Source organism: Rutidosis leptorrhynchoides, chromosome 1, assembly GCF_046630445.1.
Source record: "Rutidosis leptorrhynchoides isolate AG116_Rl617_1_P2 chromosome 1, CSIRO_AGI_Rlap_v1, whole genome shotgun sequence".
Taxonomy (NCBI): domain Eukaryota; kingdom Viridiplantae; phylum Streptophyta; class Magnoliopsida; order Asterales; family Asteraceae; genus Rutidosis; species Rutidosis leptorrhynchoides.
In genome coordinates this window covers 460,664,181-460,686,112 of record NC_092333.1, presented here as the reverse complement: position 1 = coordinate 460,686,112, position 21,932 = coordinate 460,664,181, and the positions used below count along the sequence as shown (strand labels likewise).

Sequence of the window (21,932 nt, the reverse complement as noted above, 5' to 3'; positions counted from 1 at the left end):
AAACGTGATCATTCATAAAAACGAGTTAAAACTTCAATTAAGCATAACATGAGCATACGGTAACGAAAATTCGAAATTCCAAAGCCCAAACTTATTAGTTTTTCAAGAGGATTCTGATTATCTCATAATATTATATATTCAACAAGTTCAAGTTTATGACCTCTCACAAAACAAATTCGTGATTCATCAAAAAGTCATCAAACGATCAAATTAACGAATACTATCATGCATACATACAAGGACTTGAGCACTAGACACTATATCTAACCTAAAATGTAACAAAAACATGAAAACCCAAAAATTAGAGTTTTTAAAACTTACCCTAATCAAGAAATTGTTGGTATAGATGTGTAGAGCTCTTCGAGAGGAGTCCGAATATGTAAACGATTTTATGATCAAGTGATTATTGAAGGTGTTCTTGAGGATGAAAGATTGATGATGATGATGAATAGTAGTGGGTGTTCTTGAGGAGGGGAAGAATATGTACGTATGTGTGTGTTTGATGAAATGAATTAGGGTTATAAATAGATAGATATGTCACGGGTATATTTCTATCTCAATAATAGATATCACGGATGTAATAATTAATATACACGGGTATTAATGTGTAGTCACAGGTAAATAGATATATCACGGGTATAATAATTAGGTAAACACGGGTATTACTGTATAGTCACATGTTATAATTAAATTTTTATCCTTTAGCTAAGATCCAATGTATTTTATCTTAATATGATTCAATGACTGGTTAATTTTATATTTATAAAAAAATTATATATATATATATATATATATATATATATATATATATATATATATATATATATATATATATATATATATATATATATATATATATATATATATCTATATTATTTGAAACCTTTTAAACTCTTGACGTCATACCTGGTTTGTGTGTTTCATAAAATACTTATTTATTATATTTTTAAATTTGATACTGAAAACATGAATGTTTAAACTAATTTTCTCGAGTTTAGTTTAAGAATATCCTAATTAATAAAATTGATTTTTCAAAACTCAATTATTATATAACATAATAATTATTAAAATTAATAATCATACTTTTTGTTGTCTTAAAATATATTTTTCTCGTTTTCACTAACCTTAGTGTTTTAAAAAAAAAAAATCTAATCAATATTAATAATAGTATATTTAAAAAAAAAACATACAAAATTGTAGATTTTAAGTACCGGTTGTTAAGTTTTCAACGAAAAGTTGACGAAAAAAAATCGGGTTATTACATTACCTACCCCTTAAAGAAAATTTCGTCCCGAAATTTTGGTTGGTGTGATTAAACGGCGTTTAAGAAACAAGTGAGGATAGAATGTTCGTCTTGACGTAGAAAGATCGAGCATCTTGTAGTTAAATATGAAAGTTAGGTAAAACGAGATCATAGTCCTTTGATACGAATACCTTTGAATAAACTGCTCGGAGTGCAAGTGTGATATGACAAAGATGAGAAGGAACCACACGTGACTCAAATGATGTCACATATAGAGTCTTGGTATATTCAGATATCAGCATAGAAAACAGAGTCATGTAACATGGTACGTGGTGAAGATAAGGTTGATCAAGCATTACCACCATCACGTTCCATTAGAACTTCTGCATGACTTACCGTAATATAACCACGTTAATCAAGCGTAATTATATTACACTAACTCATACTTCCGTTCCAACATTACTCTAAAATATTTATGGATATAAAACAAGTGTCGTTTTCCAGAATTTATAAATCAAAATGATTTCAAAAAGGGGTGTACTAAAAATAGTACGAGAATATAATATTTATTTTAATTAATAATATTGAAAGGGTAATGACGTAAGAATGTCTTTGGAACTATTGAGAATCTTCGTGAGTCGGATAAGACTTCTTCCGATTTACAATTCGAGATGTCAGGAGTTTCTGAATCGAAGCATATAAGCACATAATATAACACATATGATATCTATAAAAATATATAAGTAATAACTCACGTAGGAATGTCGGAAATTTCGAAAGTCCTGAATGACGCTTCCTGGTTTTTCAATGACCGGGTGTTGAAAATGAACTCGTTTGAGCATGAGAAGGCTTGTAATCAAAGGGAGAAATACTTTCTCACCGATAGTAATAATAATATTATATTAATATCAGAATATGCACATAATCACATATAAGTGTAACGACATGGTTCTAGACTAGATCACTAATGTATCCTAACGGTCCAGGTCAGACACATTAATGCACCTAATTCCCTAGAACCAACGCTCTGATACCACTTGTAACGACCCGCCAAAATCGCTATTGACGCGGTACGTTATCTACGGTCCCACAGCGAGGTTTCGACCTCTATATGATACGTTTTGATAAAATATTGCTTTCATTTTTTTTTTTAAATACTTTCTATACATAGAAAGTTTACCAAAATATAGACATATCCCAAATATATATGACAACTTATACAAAATGACTAAATCATCAATTTATTTAATAACATATTATAACAATAATATTTGAATGCAATGTCTTTTTGAAAATATGGCATAAAAGACTCCATGCAGCACCTTGAGCATATAGCAAGCAGACAGCGGAAGCACTTTTGAAAAACCTGAGAATAAACATGCTAAAAGTGTCAACCAAAAGGTTGGTGAGTTCATTAGTTTATCATAAACAATCATTTTCATTATTTTAATAGACCACAAGATTTCCGTCTATAAATATATGTACACTCGCAAGTGTATAAAAATATTCTATAAGTTGTAGGCACCCGGTAACAAGCCTTAACGTTCATGTTTTACCCTCTGAAGTACACCAGATCAGGTGTGTTTAAAATAACCTCGAAGTACTAAAGCATCTCATAGTCAGGATGGGGTTTGTCAGGCCCAATAGATCTATCTTTAGGATTCGCGCCTACCGTACATAGACAAGTAGTTTAATGTTACCAAGCTAAGGGTATATTTCTGGTTTAAACCCACGTAGAATTAGTTTTAGTACTTGTGCCTATTTCGTAAAACATTTATAAAAACAGCGCATGTATTCTCAGTCCCAAAAATATATATAAAAAGGAGCAAATGAAACTCACCTGACAACTTCAGAAATAAATCACAGAGGTGTGACCGAAAATCGGAATGCAAGTAACCGTAGACCTCAACCTAGAGAATATATGTTGGTCAATAAGTGTCTAATAAGCTAGGTCGGTCCATAGGGTAAGTATAGTCCTATTGCTCAAGTCCGACTCATAAATTTAACAAAATTTAGCAAAAGTCAACAAAAGTCAACACAAGTCAAAGTAAGTCAAATGTAAGTCAAATGTAAGTCAAACGTAGTCGAACACAGTCAACATGGTTAACACAAGTCAACAATCTCATAATATTACTCAAGTTGGGTCAAATAGTCAAACATAGGTCAATCTTAAGTAATACATTTTTACTTAGCAAAAATTATTATTTACATATATGTATATTTTGGTATTTTGCAGCTGATTTCTGGTCCCACCAATTTTGATGTAGTACCTTTGGTCGTGACCATTGGAAAGTATATCATACCATCTTTCTATAGCCAGTTTATTTGACAAAAACGGAGTTACGGTTTGAAAGTTATGACCTTGCTAAAACAGCCCCTCAAAACATAAAATGCTGAAATTTGGTGCTGTTAATAGCATGGATCAGCAGCGGCGCCCAGTTTTCGTACTCGTTTTAGACTAGTTTAGGCTCGACAATATCATACAGATAATATATTGTTTTAAAGCCTGCCGTGAATACTTTCAATAACAAATAATAGTTTTTATCCAAACTTAACCGATTTCAACTTACGAGTCCGCAAAGTATGTCCAAGAGTCATTTTTGTCACTTTACAAAAACTAATAATATTTTGTGTTGACGACTCAAAATTCAATCCGGGAGACCTGAATGTTTCATTATCATAACACAAGTTTAAAATGACATTATTGACGTGTTTGTAAACTCGAATTCCCAAAATTAGGTGTATGGGTCAAAATAGGTCCTTATGACCCAAATGAGTCATAAACACACAATTTAACCAAAACGTGCCAAAACTTATTTTTAAAACACTACAACCTTCAAACTTACTTAAATCGACGTATGGGACTTGTCTACACTGATCGTTACCCATTTTGACCCGTTAAACTCATTTGGTCAAACAAAGTCAACTGCACGTAATATTTAGTTTAAACAATGCAGTCAACTTCTGGAATTTTTATAAAAATAAGTTCAACTCCGTTTGACTTGAAATACATGCCAAAATCTCCGAAATTTAGTACACTATAATATATTCGAAGCACAGCCTCTAACTATAAACAAAAAGATCGCAGTGACTGAAAACGTACCAGACTATAATGCTGAAACGTTTCAGCACTTTTACATAACATGTATAAACTTTGAAAAATCATATCAAATCCAAAAGGTATCCAAATGACGCGTTTCTGGAGTCCAAACTTATTAATTTTTCGATACCCACGCAACCGTGAACCCAGAAATCTGAGATCAGGTCGCACGCATCCCGAGACAACTGCTCTGTTCGGTTTTAAATAATATAAAATTGTAACTTTGATTTGACGATAGATTTTGACTCGTTTATCAGAATTTGACAATATCTAAATGAAAACCAAATATTTTTTCGCAAGGAATACAATTATATATCTCTCAAGACCGGAATATATAGTATACTTTTCCAGATTCTCAGTTTCAATTACGAATTTTTAAACCGAAATCAATAAATCATAACATGAGCAATACGTATCCGTTTCACATGATATCCTAGCCTAACTTGAGTGATTTTTAATTTTCTAACAGATGGTAAATAAATAAAATTCCAAATCATAAAGGATTTTGCCCAGAAAATTCGGATTTAAACATAAACAAGTTAAAACTTCAAATAAACATAACGAGAGCAATTCTTAACGAAATTCGATGATTCTTTCGAGCAAACTTATTAATTTTTCACAAGGATTTCATATATAAACATTTCATAAACTAAAAATATCATGTTCATATCAGTATTATATTAATGAAAAACGTGATCATTCATAAAAACGAGTTAAAACTTCAATTAAGCATAACATGAGCATACGGTAACGAAAATTCGAAATTCCAAAGCCCAAACTTATTAGTTTTTCAAGAGGATTCTGATTATCTCATAATATTATATATTCAACAAGTTCAAGTTTATGACCTCTCACAAAACAAATTCGTGATTCATCAAAAAGTCATCAAACGATCAAATTAACGAATACTATCATGCATACATACAAGGACTTGAGCACTAGACACTATATCTAACCTAAAATGTAACAAAAACATGAAAACCCAAAAATTAGAGTTTTTAAAACTTACCCTAATCAAGAAATTGTTGGTATAGATGTGTAGAGCTCTTCGAGAGGAGTCCGAATATGTAAACGATTTTATGATCAAGTGATTATTGAAGGTGTTCTTGAGGATGAAAGATTGATGATGATGATGAATAGTAGTGGGTGTTCTTGAGGAGGGGAAGAATATGTACGTATGTGTGTGTTTGATGAAATGAATTAGGGTTATAAATAGATAGATATGTCACGGGTATATTTCTATCTCAATAATAGATATCACGGATGTAATAATTAATATACACGGGTATTAATGTGTAGTCACAGGTAAATAGATATATCACGGGTATAATAATTAGGTAAACACGGGTATTACTGTATAGTCACATGTTATAATTAAATTTTTATCCTTTAGCTAAGATCCAATGTATTTTATCTTAATATGATTCAATGACTGGTTAATTTTATATTTATAAAAAAATTATATATATATATTATTTGAAACCTTTTAAACTCTTGACGTCATACCTGGTTTGTGTGTTTCATAAAATACTTATTTATTATATTTTTAAATTTGATACTGAAAACATGAATGTTTAAACTAATTTTCTCGAGTTTAGTTTAAGAATATCCTAATTAATAAAATTGATTTTTCAAAACTCAATTATTATATAACATAATAATTATTAAAATTAATAATCATACTTTTTGTTGTCTTAAAATATATTTTTCTCGTTTTCACTAACCTTAGTGTTTTTTAAAAAAAAAATCTAATCAATATTAATAATAGTATATTTAAAAAAAAAACATACAAAATTGTAGATTTTAAGTACCGGTTGTTAAGTTTTCAACGAAAAGTTGACGAAAAAAAATCGGGTTATTACAGTAATCGATTAGGAGCCTTTGGAAAGGGTCAACCCAGTTAGGCAGCATCTAATCCAAAGGTATGGCAGCTCTTCTTTTCCCGATTGGGAACGTTTATTTACTACTCGTAGGCCTGTATATAAAGAGTGGTGTGTTGAGCTAATGAGTACTATAGCTTTTAATAAGGATGTAGATAGGTTAGACGATAAGAGTTTTCTTAGACTTTTACTTGGCCGTAGGATGTACAGGATGTCCATGCTGTACATGGCCAGGGCTTTACAGATTTACACTCCTGCTGAATTACTACTACCTGATTGTACAAATTTGATTTATCATGGTGAAAGGGTAGATAGGAATTTTGACGCTGACGCCGTCTGGAGGCGTATGTCAAATTATAATGTTTTTACGCGGGGAGGAAGACACTCCTATTTAGATATTAACAAAGCAGAGCTTCGTATTATACATAGATTTTAGCTAATTCGATTACACAAAGAGGTAACAACAAGGAGAAAATGACCTTACACGATTTATTTTACCTTAAGTGTATTCGAAACACTAGAAGCTTTGTTAATATCCCCTACTGTGTTGGTTTTTATCTGTCCAAAATGGTGGAAGGTATACAGGACGGGGGAATAATAGGAGGAGGTATTTTTGTTACTCTCATTGAAGAGTATTTGGGTGTAGATAGGGATCAAGGGGGTCTACTGATGGTGTGTAGGGAACAGGATGAGACTTTAGGATTGCGGGTCTATCAAGGTGCAAAGGTATTAAAGAGCTGACACAATCAGGCAGTACCATATCAGGGCTCTCATCCACAGGTAGAGAGAGGTTCAGATGAGGAAATAGAGGAAGCGGATGACATTAGGGATGTCATTAGGGAGGCTGTAACTGACGTTTACCAGCGTATAGATGAGATAGAAATGACAAACGAGGCTAGACATAGTCAGTACGAGCAGTGGCATGCCGAGAATGTGTACGAGCATTCCAGGCAACGACGGCATGATATATGGCACTATCATCAGCATCAGATCATGAGCCAGCTATCACCTCAGGTACCAAATAACTATGTACCGACCCGACCTTCTTACTATCCGCCACACCAGCCCGATATGCGACCACCATTTACTCTCTACGACCCCAACCAAGCCTATCAGCACACCTATAACCAACCGTGGAACCCGACCGACGACATGAACTGGAACCCCTTTCCAGATTGATACAGTTCCCGTTGGTGATTTTTATCTTTTATTATTTTTATTTACTTATGTTTAAAACATATAATATTGTGATACTTTTATGTAATTTTTTCACATTTTTTTTTATTTTGTTACTAATATTTCGTATTTATAATTTGAAAGTGGGATGTTAAGTCCCATTTCAAATTACCATGCATGTTTATATTTGTATTGTATGTATTTTATTTTATGTACACAACAGGGTAAAACAGCGCATTTTTCAAAGACTGGCATTAAGTTCAGCAAAAGCAACTAATTTTGACGACAAGATGCGAAATATATGTGAAATAACAACTGCAGGATTGAACAAATGATGTGCACCATTTATCATTCAACATAAACAACAATATGTTTGAAAACTTTGGTAAATTTTAATTATTTTTCTACGCTAATCACCCTCAATAATTTAAATTGTTACTGATTTCTTGCAAATGAGGGCATTGCAAGATCTTAAGTGTGGGAAGGGGTTAAATTCTTTCGGATTTTTAAAATTTTTAATTTAAACACTTGGTTACCATTAAAAATGATAGTAACGCAGTAGTTGTATTAGAATCTAGTGCTCTCTGATAATAAAGAACAGCCCTAGTCTTATATACTGACTACCCAATTCTAGTAAAAATTTTCAAAATTTTCAAATAAATGAATTCAAAATCATGTTTATACATATTTATGAACAATAAAACTAGGTGTTAACACCGAAATTATTGTTACCTCGGAAAGGACATAAATTGAGAAACAACCCAAAATGTTAGAATTCATTTAAAATGGAATAGAGGGAAATAAAAAGGCAAAGAAAGGAAAATAAAAGCCAAGTGTGGGAAAAATTTACCAAGTTATTTAGAACATATATCACATATTTTTGTACAAATAATTAAAGATACTTTTGTTTTGGACAATATTAATCAGTTTTACCCAGTTTATTGTAATATAAATGAAATTTAAAAGGAAGTAAAGTCTTCCGAGAGAAAAATACACGCGCTTCTTGATTTAGGTCAGGAAGTTGTCGTCCAGACCAGTTGTAGAGTCTACGAAAAACCTTGAAAAGTTTTCTCGAAAATCAGCTGGAAATCCACGGACCTCAGCATCAAACAGGGTCGCCAAGTGGTCAGACTTATCCTAACCATGAGAGGATCTGTCTCGTACAATGGGGGGAACCGTGCAAATTAGATTATAAGACTAATGAATCAGATCCCCAGAAAGGATAATCTCCTTAAAGATCAAAAAACAGCTTTTAAGCCTGATATTACTCAATCCTTGAGATTGACCTTAAAGATTGAGAATTCAAACTCATGGAATTCGATGATATCTAAACTCGAGCTTGAACGAGAAAATATTTTGATCAAATTACAAACCGATTTGTTTTCTGAAAACCCTATTTTCAATGCGTTCATTACCATTGAACGTAAAATCCTAAGAATTCACCGGAATTCATTAGGTCACCTGAACCAAATCGGGTGTCAACCGTAAGAACGGTGGTTGCATAGCATGGTCGAAGACAGGACCTTGTGCCAGACCGAAAAATTATAGGGTGATCTTTACTATTGCTCCTACAAAGGATAGTAATTGCATCCGACATGATATAGACCATAATCAAAAGCATGTTACGGGACATTGCCTTAACAGTTGCTTGTTCAATGCTTTCCTTTACAACCGGACGGTAGTTTACCGAAAGATAATATACGGAGCAAGTATACTGGACGTGTTGCTTTCCCAATACAAGGTTAGCAAGTGGGTGACACAAAACCGCAAGTTTTGAGCTAAAATTTTCAAATCTGAAACCCACAAAACCCACAAAAACGTTTTGCAAACACAGGTGAAGGGTTTTTTCGGAAAACTTGTCTAGGTTAAAATCTTGATTGAATTTTCAAAAAGATCAAATGTTTTCATAGAGATCCAATTTCCTTAAGGATCTAAATTTTTATAGTCATGTGGGACTGTAAACCACAACGTTACTATCATTGTTCATACCGCTGTATTAAAATCACTGATGTACAAAGTGTGAAGAATAAAGAAGTGATTCTAGTAAAGTTATATTCAAGTTCTATATTGCTTGAGGACAAGCAACGCTCAAGTGTGGAAATATTTGATAATGCTAAAAACGAACATATATTTCATAGCATTATTCTTCAAGAAAGACAAGCTTTTGGTTGCAATTGTTCTATTTACAAGTGATATTCATTTAAATAATAAAAGGTGAAGACAAAAGACAGATTCGACGATTTGAAGACGCAAACGACTAAAAGGCTAAAAAGTACAAAGAACAATCAAAGTGGTTCAATTTATTGATGAGAAACGTCTAAAAGTTACAAGAGTACGATCCGCGAAACGCAAAGTACAAGATATTAAATAGTACGCAAGGACGTTCGAAAATCCGGAACCGGGACATGAACCAACTTTCAACGCGCGACGCAACGGAGCGAAAATTACAAGTCAACTATGCACATAAATATAATATAATATATAAATAATTCTTAAAATTATATATATATATATATATTATATTTAATAAAACCGTCGGCAACAAGAAAACAAGCGAATGTGAGCTGTCCTAGGGGGCCATGCGATCGCATGGCCAGGAAGCACAAAAGCCATGCGATCGCATGGATCACTGTAGCAATTCACATTCTATAAATTGCAACGTTTTCGGCCGATTTATGTACTCCTTTTATCTATCTCTCACTCTTCTCAATTTATATTTATATTTATATTTTAATTTTAATTTTAATTTAAGATTAATAATAATAAGGTTATAGTGGCGATTGTTTTAAGTTTGTAAGTCGAAATTCTGTCCGTGTAACGCTACGCTATTAATACTCATTGTAAGTGATGTTCAACCTTTTTAAATTAATGTCTCGTAGCTAAGTTATTATTATGCTTATTTTAATCGAAGTAATCGTGATGTTAGGCAAAATATTAAAGACGGGGTAATTGGGCTTTGTACTATAATTGGGGTTTGGACAAAAGAACGACACTTGTGGAAATTGGACTATGAGCTATTAATGGGCTTTATATTAACTAAATGATACCTCATTAATTTAATATAAAGATTACAATTTGACGTATCTATATATAATCACATACGCTTAATCGGGTACGGTGGGCGGGATATCTATAAATACGAATTATCGTTCATTTTACCGGACACGGGGATTGATTAATAGTTAATGGACTCATTAAAACAGGGGTGGATTACATTCAAGGGTAATTGGTGTAATTATTAACAAAGTAGTAAAACCTTGGATTACACGCAGTCGATAACCTGGTGTATTCATTAAACAAAGTATTAAGACCTTGTTACAGTTCGAATCCCCAATTAGTTGGAATATTTGACTTCGGGTATAAGGATAATTTGACGAAGACTCTGGCACTTTATATTTATGACTGATGGACTATTATGGACAAAACCGTATGGACATATCGAATAATCTAGGACAAAGGACAATTAACCCATGGTAATAAACTAAAATCAACACGTCGAACATCATGATTACGGAAGTTTAAATAAGCATAATTCCTTTATTTTATATCTTATCGTACTTTATTTACCGTCATTTTAATTATCGCAATTTTATTTATCGTCATTTTATTTATCGCAATTTTATTTATCGTCATTTACTTTACGCTTTAAATTAAGTTATTTATATTTAATATTTTACATTAGGTTTTAATTGTGACTAAAGACATAAAATCGACAAACCGGTTATTAAACGGTAAAAATCCCCTTTTATAATAATAATACTACTTTTATATATATATATATATATATATATATATATATATATATATATATATATATATATTTACAATTATAGGTTAAAATAATTATAGCGTTAAACTTGTTTACTGTATCCCTGTACTGTACGATTAGGTACACTGCCTATAAGTGTTGTAGCAAGGTTTAGGTATATCCACTCTATAAATAAATAAATAACTTGTGTAAAATTGTATCGTATTTAATAGTATTTCGTAGTAAATATATAACTATTTCGTATACGCTGCTGCACGAATCACCTAACTCCAAAGTAGAATTAGCTGTTGTATAGTATGTGCATATAAGCACACTTAGCAAATGCAATAAACAACAACACAGTTGTATCAATTCAAAGTCTTATAAAAAAAACTGATCAATACAAATCTATTACAGTCTTTAATTATCTTGTTAACACCTGCTATTTACACTTACATACACAACCCAAAGTTGCTTGTACTTGTCATATATGTACTATTGTTCCTTAGTTAATAAAGCGAGTTGTAAGTAAAAAAGGTAGCTACTATGGTGGACACACAGATAACGAGCGACGGAACTAAGGTGATATTCAACAGTTTATTCATACCCCAATATCCTGCTAGCGTTATTGTTCCGTCTGCAACCACTCGTGCTAATGTCCCAGCTTCTGTAGATAGTAGTCCCCCATTGTAGGTCCCACGAGATAAGCGAGATGACATCACCCTTGATAGTAGCGACAAGTTAACACCTAAAGATCGAACATCAAAAGTCATGATGCGTTACAATTTAACCGCTCAATTATATAATGAAAGAACATCCATTCAGGACTTTATGAGTGTACAGGAAAAATCCAAGATAAAAAGAGGGGTGCTATTTTGACCCAATTACTCTTTAATGGTGAAATGTAGTTAAAAGTAGCCCAAAGTCTAGTCTTAAGTCATATTACCTCCTTATTCTGGTTTTTCTCAAAGATAATCAGAGACTAATTTTGGACTCACATTTAATAGCGCTTAGATACTTTAAAAACTTTGCAATGAAAAAAAGGAGTTGCGGGTCAACCAGGCCCATTTTGACCTATTACTAAACCGACCCGGCTTATCATGTACCTTCGAGAACTTCAGCAGACACAAATGTTAGAAGAGCTGAGAAAATGTATTGAGGTGCTGAATACGGAACGAACACTTGAAAACTTAAGACGATACCCAAGCATACCATTATCTCTGAAGCCACCAAAACTTGTCTGTATTGAAAGTCAAACCTCAAGTTAACTATTTTTATCCATTTATTTTTCTGTTGAAGGTTATAAATGTTTTTTTTACCTTTCTTCAAAAACATTACAGATGTAGCTCCCAACGAATATGCTTACAGGAAGAACAGTCAGTCCAAGACAAGCAAGAAACATGCACACTTTGCTCGTTGACCATATAAAGTAGTACTCCGTGATGACACTCGATTCAGCCAGTAAAATCTCCATTGCATATTTGAGCATGAAGTAAATAATCAATTGAACCTGTTTAAAACAAATAATTTGAATATAAAATTTATGATATTTTTGTTTGTTTTGGTTATACCTGGTATCCGACTCGCTTTGCGAGCTGACTAATCCCAGAGCGACTACCCGCTTTACGGGCAGCTTAGAGTTATCGGAAAGTGGGTAGTCGCTTTGATTTTATATAAGGTGCAACATAGGCGGTTCATGCAAGTTGGGTAACAAGTCAAAAGGAGTTATATTTGAGTACAGGTCAAAACAGGTCACCCAATCCATAAACACTTGTATTCTTTTCTGAAGTTTTATAAATAATTAATGTGTTAATTATGATTAAGAAAGTGATACTTTAATGATGATAACTTTACGTCAAGAAATAGAACGATTTACTATGTTTAGGCGTTTTACATACACTTTTTGGTGGCCTTCAACCCATTAGACCTAAGTGACCCATTAAACCATTCTTTATCCAAAAAGTAGCTAACTTTTAAACTTGGCCCATTTTGATTTTTATAAGGAAAGATGGAAATAAACCTTGACAGATGGAGTAAGCAACCGATATGCAGACATAATAGATGTCACGGGCTTACGACTTCCCTCAGATGATTCATCACATTTTTGTTTTTCATCTTCATCTTGTTGAATTTTCTCCAAACCCAAAAGTAATGGCTCAGCGAGACCGGTTTCTACAACGGTATCTGCCCATAACAACATACAAAACAACTAATCCTTTCAAGTTTGTTTTCTTTTCCTTTCTGAATTAAAAGTGGCAGAATAAGCAACTTGGGTAACGGGTCAAATGTGTCCATACAAGTTGAAAATTTGAAATGGGTCATATTAGTAGTACTGGTTGGTTCATTTTAACAAAGTTATATATACATGTATAGTTAAATGTGTTATTTATGACTACAATAACAACGTCACGATTAAGTTAAAAATTGGCGAACAGCATACCAGATGATTCGTGTTTTCCGATAATCTCTTGTTTATGAAGTGGAGGCTCTCTGAAAGACACCGATAACCATAGTAAATAGACGAACCATGCAAATGCCATGAACCATCCAGGTAAAGTGTCCTGGTTAAAGGTGAGCCCAAAGATCTTAAATTGCGTTTGAAATAGACACGCAAGAGCTGGACCACACGCCATTCCAAGGGCACTAGCACTCACAAAACCAGCAGATGCTTTCATTCTTAGTTTTAGAGGCACACAATCGCTTATATAACGCCTGTTAACCGCTCGAGCTGATCCTAGTCTATCAAACAATCAGTTCCACTAGTCAGAACAAACACTTATTTTCAAACATACGGCTAGACATATTCATTTTTGCTTTGAAATTAGTCAAATTATTATTATGCTTTTTCAAATTACTCAGAAAAAAAAAAAAAAAAACTGTCTGAAGATTTCAGATTTATTTGTATGCAACAATTAGAAGCACATTTATAATGTTGCATGATTACAGACAAAATAAGATATTATTTTATCTTTTTTCTTCGAAAAAACAAACAGTCAGCAGGTGCAACAAAAATGTCCGCACGCCCGCCCGCCCGTCCGCAGACATAAGACATAATTAGGTATGCAGAGTAAAAAACAAACAACACTTAAATGTCCCTACAAGAGAGGACTTAACTTACCCGCAGAACAAACGTCCAACGAGAAGAACATATATCGAGTTAAGATCATAAGCAAGGGCATACATAGTGTTGCCCATAAGAAGAACAATGCTGCTGAATATAAGAGGCCGGATATACGATTTATTAGACCAAGCACTAAAATAAACCGATGAGAAAACTTGTGCCACAGCCATTGATCCAATCACGACCCCACAAACGGTCGCTGCAGCTCCTAGGCTCATAGAATAATCGTCCGCTGTTGGGACAATAATGTATGTATTGACCATATACAAAAAAGTATTCACCAAGTTTAAAATAAGCGACATAAAATGGTAACGCTCGTTCATAACATGATGTTCTTTTGATGAAGGCGATGGTAACTCGTCTTGCATAATAAATGCATGTTTTCCCAAGTAGTGAAGGAAGTCGGTCGAGTTCATTAGTCGACTTTCAGCTTCTTTAATTGATTCAATTATAGGATCCTGTATTTTACAGTAAGAATGATTATAAGGTATTCTGCATAAGTCTTAAGGGTGGCAATTTATACCCATGTATATTAAACATGTAAATTATAACATTCGTAAGCATATCTAACACAATGTCTACTTACATAATATGGTGAAATAAGAGAAAAGGTGTTTTGGGACAACCCAACCGCCAGTTTGACCCGTACGAAAAAGGAACCCAATTTGATCCAGCACATGACATGTAAGACCCGCCCATTTTGCCATTTCTAATAAATATATGGAATTTACAGTATGAAGAAATCCTCATTAATACCGAGATATGAAGAGTTGGATAATCATAAATTGATACGTAACGTCTGTTATTATCTTGCAGATCCGCAAGGTTCCTAGTTATTGATCCCACAACTGCTGATACACCCTGCACAAATAAGTAGTGCATAAAGTAATATATATATATATATATATATATATATATATATATATACACACACACACACACACATATATATATATATATATATACACACACACACCGTACAAACACAGGTGATTGTTTTTTCTTTTTTATGTTTATAGTGTTTTACCACGTGCTTAAACACTTGTCGGAGTTGAGAATAAGGATGGTTTGCTCGAGTCTTGACGTAGTAATCTGTGAATCTATATCCAAACCGCTTATCAAACTTCTTAAGAATCTTCCTTAGTCCAATAGCGTTCATTTCAACAAAGAATAAGAGCCTCAAAAGATCTCTTCCTACGTCTCGATATGATTCTCGTAGTTCCATTATTGATTCATGACGCGGTTCATCGGAAAGGGACTCATCATAATGGTCAGCAAGAGCTGATAGTCTACTCGCGAGTTGACCTTGTCGTATTAATAAAAAAAGAACAACCTTCTCAATCTGAAATGGAACAAGATTAAGTAAATCAAATTAATACAACCTTGTAATATAAATGAACTTGGCAACTAAAAAACCATTCTGGTAAGGCGCTTAACTACAAATTTAGTTCTCTTGTGAGACATATCAGGTTTTTCTGTTCAGACTACGCGGTTTTTACATTGCATAACCGGGTTATTACTGTTTTTGACCCTTTTCTCTGGCCATCGGGAAAAAAAAATCCATTCACTTGTTTAAAGGCTGACATGAAGGCTTTCATCGATATGCTGCTACTGAGGTTTGAATCTGAGACTCTAGTGACAACTAGGCTATCTTGAGATGATATGTAGTCCAATAATATGTTGTATCTATAAAGGCCAATGATTTTTTATGGACCCAACATATGTCATGTGCAAAACCGATATGAGATTTTTCAACGGTGTTATAGACACATATATACCTGTTCATCAAGCATTTGGGAGAAATCACGTAGAACATAATCGCGATCCTGAACAACAACCTCATTTTGTTGAGTGTAACGCTTTACTTTCTTCTTTAGTATCTTGTAATCTATGTAATATCTACAAACAAATACACAATAAGTAAACTTGAATACCAATAATCTATAAAAGTAGGAACTGCATTTGGTAATTATATACAGTACTATTTTGACAAAGCATGCTGCAAGATTGGTAATATAATACAGAGTAATTCTTTTTTTAACTTAAAGATATACGGAGTATAATAAATACTAATTAAGGAATTTAAGAACGTTACCCTTGCCATTCTTGGATCTGCAATTCCTTCAACTTTTTACCAAATGCAACCATTCTTGAATGTTAAGTGACCAAAAAAATATAGTACACCCTTCTGTAAAAAAATAGACAAAATATAATTATTAGTACCGGCCTATATATAGTACAACTCCTTATTAAACAAGCACATAAAAACCAATAATAGTTTATCAATTATTTTTTTTTAGACTGTAGAAATTAATCTCATTTTGGGTTCATAATTTTATTCTACCTTTGATAAAAAAAAAAAAAAGTCAAATTTTGTTATTCAAATATGAACATGAAATGAGAGTATATAGATATTAACAGTGGTGGATTTTTGTAAGGTAGTAACATGAGTAACATGCAGTGCTACATTTGCCATTAGAATTTGATTACATAAGTATACGTGTCCGTGTATTTTACATATATGCAAAACCAAAATTTTTTTTTATTTTTTTTTTTCGAAAAGCAAAAAATATATAACACGAGCCCCTTAGGGGAACCCCTTACAAGAACACGAAGAGTAAAACTCGGCTTAGGACATATGCAAAACCAAAATACAACAAACTTTTATGTTAAGGGACAATATGACAAATTTTTTGTCTTTGTATAATGCCTCAAAACATTTATTGGCTAATTAAAGAAACAAATTTTCTTTTAGAGTAACAAAAAGATCGTTTATTAACAATATTCCTTAAAATCTTAATTTAATATTTATCCAAAAATATATATTATTTTTGGTTGGTTGGGGAAAATGTAATAGTTGGGATATATATGGGGTCTAATATCGAGTGGACCATTTGAATATTCACTATTAATGATTTTTTAGTATTGATTTTTCCGTTCCAAGATAATTAGGACTAGCATTTTAATACACAATATGGGGTAAAATGTCACGTTTGATTTTAATCAAAAGTGGACCATTTATGTGGTGATGAAAAATCAATTATTTTCCTCCACTTTATTATGTATCAAATGATGGGAACAAAAATATAAGTTATTTTGAAGGGTTAAATTTTAATTTTTTGATATACGTTAAATGAAATTGTAAATTATGCCAAACAAATCTTGAAAAATCCATAGAATTATATAGATATACTTAAGGCAGTGACATATCAATCATAAATTTTAATTAATTCGGTAAAATTGTGCATTATGTATATATACAATATAACATTTCAATGCATAATCTTTTGATGGATATATCAAAGTGTACCGGATAGATGTGTCATCTTCATCTACTTATATAAACTTTGCAGGCAAAGTAATAATTGATGAAGATAAATAACAAATATTTATATATGGACTTACTCTGAAAAGGTAGCCTTTTGAAGAATCCTTGCAACCTACAAATAAACAAAATGAGGAGATTATATAGAGAAAAAGTGAGATGGAGGAAGTGTCCTTTTAGATGTAGAAAGGTCACTATATTAAAAATTGAATGTGTAGGTAATATCACATACAACAGTAATGCATTTGTCATATTTTTTGTGTGTGTATTATCGATCGTAAACGAATTTTTCTTAAATTCATGGATGTACGCTTGAAAGCTGACGTATCTAACCTTCATCGACTCATGAATCAGACGGTCAAGGACAACTTGATTTACAATTTACAATTGATCGAGCCTAAATTCAACCATAAAGTCAAATTAGGATGCAATGAGGTTGGTGTTGTTGATATGTTTTGGAGACCTTATAATTTTATTTCATTCGAAAATCTCATTTCGAATGGTCAATCACCCTATCCCAGTCTTAACCTTTAAATTACCTTTATTAAAGTGTCAGAATGATTTGAATTAGCTTGAACATAATGATAATATACTCTCGAGGAATCAAGGTTCAACAACCACAAATGAGTGCTCAAACCTCTTATTTAGAGGGGTTTCCAAATATATGCGGTATGCGCTTTAATGATATCGAATCCTACAAATTACAGTTAAGTGATGCGTGAACACACGCTATCAAACCATGCGTCCAATACGCAACTTATTGCGCATACCTTGTTACTTGGGCAGTCTTAGTGGCGCAACTTATGAGATTTATTTCATATGCGTGACTACGCATATGATCAACTCCCCCCATGTATGGTTAAGTCCTAATGGACTCCATAACCAAGTTCGCGCAATTTTTGTTGCGCTTCGATTGGAAGATCAACCTTTTCACTGTGTTTGACGAAATTCCTGGTTCTTTATTATGTGCGCTTTTATGTGCATCAGTACATGCGCTTTTATCAGCGTTTCTTGAGATAATTGACGGTGTAGGTTTTGAGTTAACGTTTTCTAATATGTTTTCCTCCTTAAAAGGAGCCTAATTCAGAGAATATTTTATCAGCGCATCTTGATGCTATCGATTGCTCCATTATCACTGCTGTTTGGTCAATAACATCACTGTTGTTTGGTCAATAACACTTGCACATAAAATTTTAGACAGATTTTGGAGCTATTAGCTGTAGTGACCCGAACTTTTCCATGTTTATATATATTAAATGAAATTGATATTTACATGATTAAGTGTTTCCAACATGTTAAGCAATCAAACTTATTAAGACTTGATTAATTGGAATAGGTTTCATATAGACAAATGACCACCCAAGTTGACCGGTGATTCACGAACGTTAAAACTTGTAAAAACTATACGATGACATATATATGGTTATATATATAGTTAACATGATTTTATTATAAGTATGTATCTCATTAGGTATTTTAACAATGAGTTATATACATAAAAATGAGACTATTAAATTAAGTAACTCGAAAACGATATATATAACGATTATCGTTATAACTTCTTACTAGGTACATATGAATCATATTAAGATATTGATACACTTGGTTAATTATGTTAAATGATAAGTAAATATATCATTAAGTGTATTAACAATGAACTACATATGTAAAAATAAGACTACTAACTTAATGATTTTGAAACGAGACATATATGTAACGATTATCGTTGTAACGACATTTAATGTATATAGATCATATTAAGAGATATTCGTACATCATAATATCATGATAATATAATAATTTAAAATCTCATTTGATATTATAAACATTGGGTTAACAACATTTAACAAGATCGTTAACCTAAAGGTTTCAAAACAACACTTACATGTAACGACTAACGATGACTTAACGACTCAGTTAAAATGTATATACATGTAGTGTTTTAATATGTATTCATACACTTTTGAAAGACTTCAAGACACTTATCAAAATACTTCTACTTAACAAAAATGCTTACAATTACATCCTCGTTCAGTTTCATCAACAATTCTACTCGTATGCACCCGTATTCGTACTCGTACAATACACAGCTTTTAGATGTATGTAATATTGGTATATACACTCCAATGATCAGCTTTTAGCAGCCCATGTGAGTCACCTAACACATGTGGGAACCATCATTTGGCAACTAGCATGAAATATCTCATAAAATTACAAAAATATGAGTAATCATTCATGACTTATTTACATGAAAACAAAATTACATATCCTTTATATCTAATCCATACACCAACGACCAAAAACACCTACAAACACTTTCATTCTTTAATTTTCTTCATCTAATTGATCTCTCTTAAGTTCTATCTTCAAGTTCTAAGTGTTCTTCATAAATTCCAAAAGTTCTAGTTTCATAAAATCAAGAATACTTCCAAGATTGCAAGTTTACTTCCAAGTTTTCTAAATCCATTTCAAGTAATCATCCAAGATCAAGAAACCTTTGTTACTTACAGTAGGTTATCTTTCTAATACAAGGTAATAATCATATTCAAACTTTAATTCAATTTCTATAACTATAACAATCTTATTTCGAGTGGAAATCTTACTTGAAATTGTTTTCGTGTCATGATTCTACTTCAAGAACTTTCAAGCCATCCAAGGATCCTTTGAAGCTAGATCCATTTTTTTCATTTCCAGTAGGTTTATCCAAGGAACTTGAGATAGTAATTATGTTCATAACATTATTTGATTCATACATAAAAAGCTGTCTTATTCAACGTTATAAACTTGTAATCACTAGAACATAGTTTAGTTAATTCTAAACTTGTTCGCAAATAAAGTTAATCCTTCTAACTATACTTTTAAAATCAACTAAACACGTGTTCTATATCTATATGATATGCTAACTTAATGATTTAAAACCCGAAAACACGATAAACACCATAAAACTGGATATACGCCGTCGTAGTAAAACAGGGGGCTGTTTTAGTTGGGATAATTAAAAGCTAAGAAGAACTTTAATTTAAAAGCTATACTTCTGGAAAAATGATTTTTCTTATGAACATGAAACTATATCCAAAAATCATGGTTAAACTCAAAGTGAAAGTATGTTTTTCAAAATGGTCATCAAGATGTCGTTCTTTCGACGGAAATGACTACCTCTTTCAAAAATGACTTGTAACTTGTATTTTCGACTATAAACTTATACTTTTTCTATTTAGATTCATAAAGTTAAGTTCAATACGAAACCGTGGCCACTGGAATCACTCAAAACGGATTAGAAACGAAGAAATGGCGAGTAAAACAAGATTGATAAAAACTACTCATTTTACCTACGTGAAAGTTAGTAATAAATCTATTCCAACCATAACCTAATCAACTTATATTGTATATTATGTAATCTTGAGATACCATAGACACGTATACAATGTTTCGACCTATCATGTCGACCCATCTATATATATATTGCGGAACAACCATAGACACTCTATATGTGAATGTTGGAGTTAACTATACAGGGTTGAGGTTGATTCCAAAATATATATATAGTTTGAGTTGTGATCAATATTGAGATACGTATACACTGGGTCGTGGATTGATTCAAGATAATATTTATCGATTTATTTCTGTACATCTAACTGTGGACAACTAGTTGTAGGTTACTAACGAGGACAGCTGACTTAATAAACTTAAAACATCAAAATGTATTAAAAGTTTTGTAAATATATTTTGAACATACTTTGATATATATGTATATATTGTTATAGGTTTGTGAATCAACCAGTGGCCAAGTCTTACTTCCCGACGAAGTAAAAATCTGTGAAAGTGAGTTATAGTCCCACTTTTAAAATCTAATATTTTTGGGATGAGAATACATGCAGGTTTTATAAATGATTTACAAAATAGACACAAGTACGTGAAACTACATTCTGTGGTTGAATGATCGAAATCGAATATGCCCCTTTTTATTAAGTCTGGTAATCTAAGAATTAGGGAACAGACACCCTAATTGACGCGAATCCTAAAGATAGATCTATTGGGCCTAACAAACCCCATCCAAAGTACCGGATGCTTTAGTACTTCGAAATTTATATCATATCCGAAGGGTGTCCCGGAATGATGGGGATATTCTTATATATGCATCTTGTTAATGTCGGTTACCAGGTGTTCACCATATGAATGATTTTTATCTCTATGTATGGGATGTGTTTTGAAATATGAAATCTTGTGGTCTATTGTTACGATTTGATATATATAGGTTAAACCTATAACTCACCAATATTTTTGTTGACGTTTAAAGCATGTTTATTCTCAGGTGAATACTAAGAGCTTCCGCCGTTGC

At 32.4% G+C, this 21,932-nt stretch overlaps 1 protein-coding gene across 3 annotated transcripts; it reads right to left on the bottom strand.

Moving 5' to 3' along the window:
- Positions 1-11,516: 11,516 nt before the first annotated feature.
- LOC139874134 (SPX domain-containing membrane protein At4g22990-like) lies at positions 11,517-17,774 on the bottom strand. Of its 3 annotated transcripts, none has more exons than XM_071861647.1 (11): positions 17,674-17,774; positions 16,364-16,456; positions 16,047-16,167; positions 15,245-15,610; positions 15,025-15,129; positions 14,266-14,726; positions 13,588-13,886; positions 13,168-13,331; positions 12,467-12,657; positions 12,254-12,387; positions 11,517-11,895 (listed from the first exon to the last, which is right to left on the bottom strand). In XM_071861647.1, the coding sequence occupies exons 2-11, from the start codon at positions 16,414-16,416 to the stop codon at positions 11,657-11,659; spliced, it is 2,133 nt and encodes a 710-aa protein (XP_071717748.1). In that variant the 5' UTR covers positions 16,417-16,456; positions 17,674-17,774; the 3' UTR covers positions 11,517-11,656. The 3 variants fall into 3 exon arrangements, with proteins under 3 accessions (XP_071717748.1, XP_071717749.1, XP_071717750.1); XM_071861648.1 differs by having other exon boundaries at positions 15,296-15,610; positions 17,674-17,771; XM_071861649.1 differs by lacking the exons at positions 16,047-16,167; positions 16,364-16,456; positions 17,674-17,774 and adding an exon at positions 15,706-15,975.
- Positions 17,775-21,932: the final 4,158 nt, after the last annotated feature.

Excerpts from the sequence above, each read along its gene's own strand:
- LOC139874134 (XM_071861647.1), bottom strand. The coding sequence starts at position 16,416 with ATGGTTGCATTTGGTAAAAAGTTGAAGGAATTGCAGATCCAAGAATGG. Across the intron at positions 12,658-13,167 it reads TGCTTACTCCATCTGTCAAG|GTTCAATTGATTATTTACTT; the intron begins GTTTATTTCCAT and ends TGTTTTAAACAG. Across the intron at positions 11,896-12,253 it reads GTCTGCTGAAGTTCTCGAAG|GTGTTAACTTGTCGCTACTA; the intron begins GTACATGATAAG and ends TTCGATCTTTAG.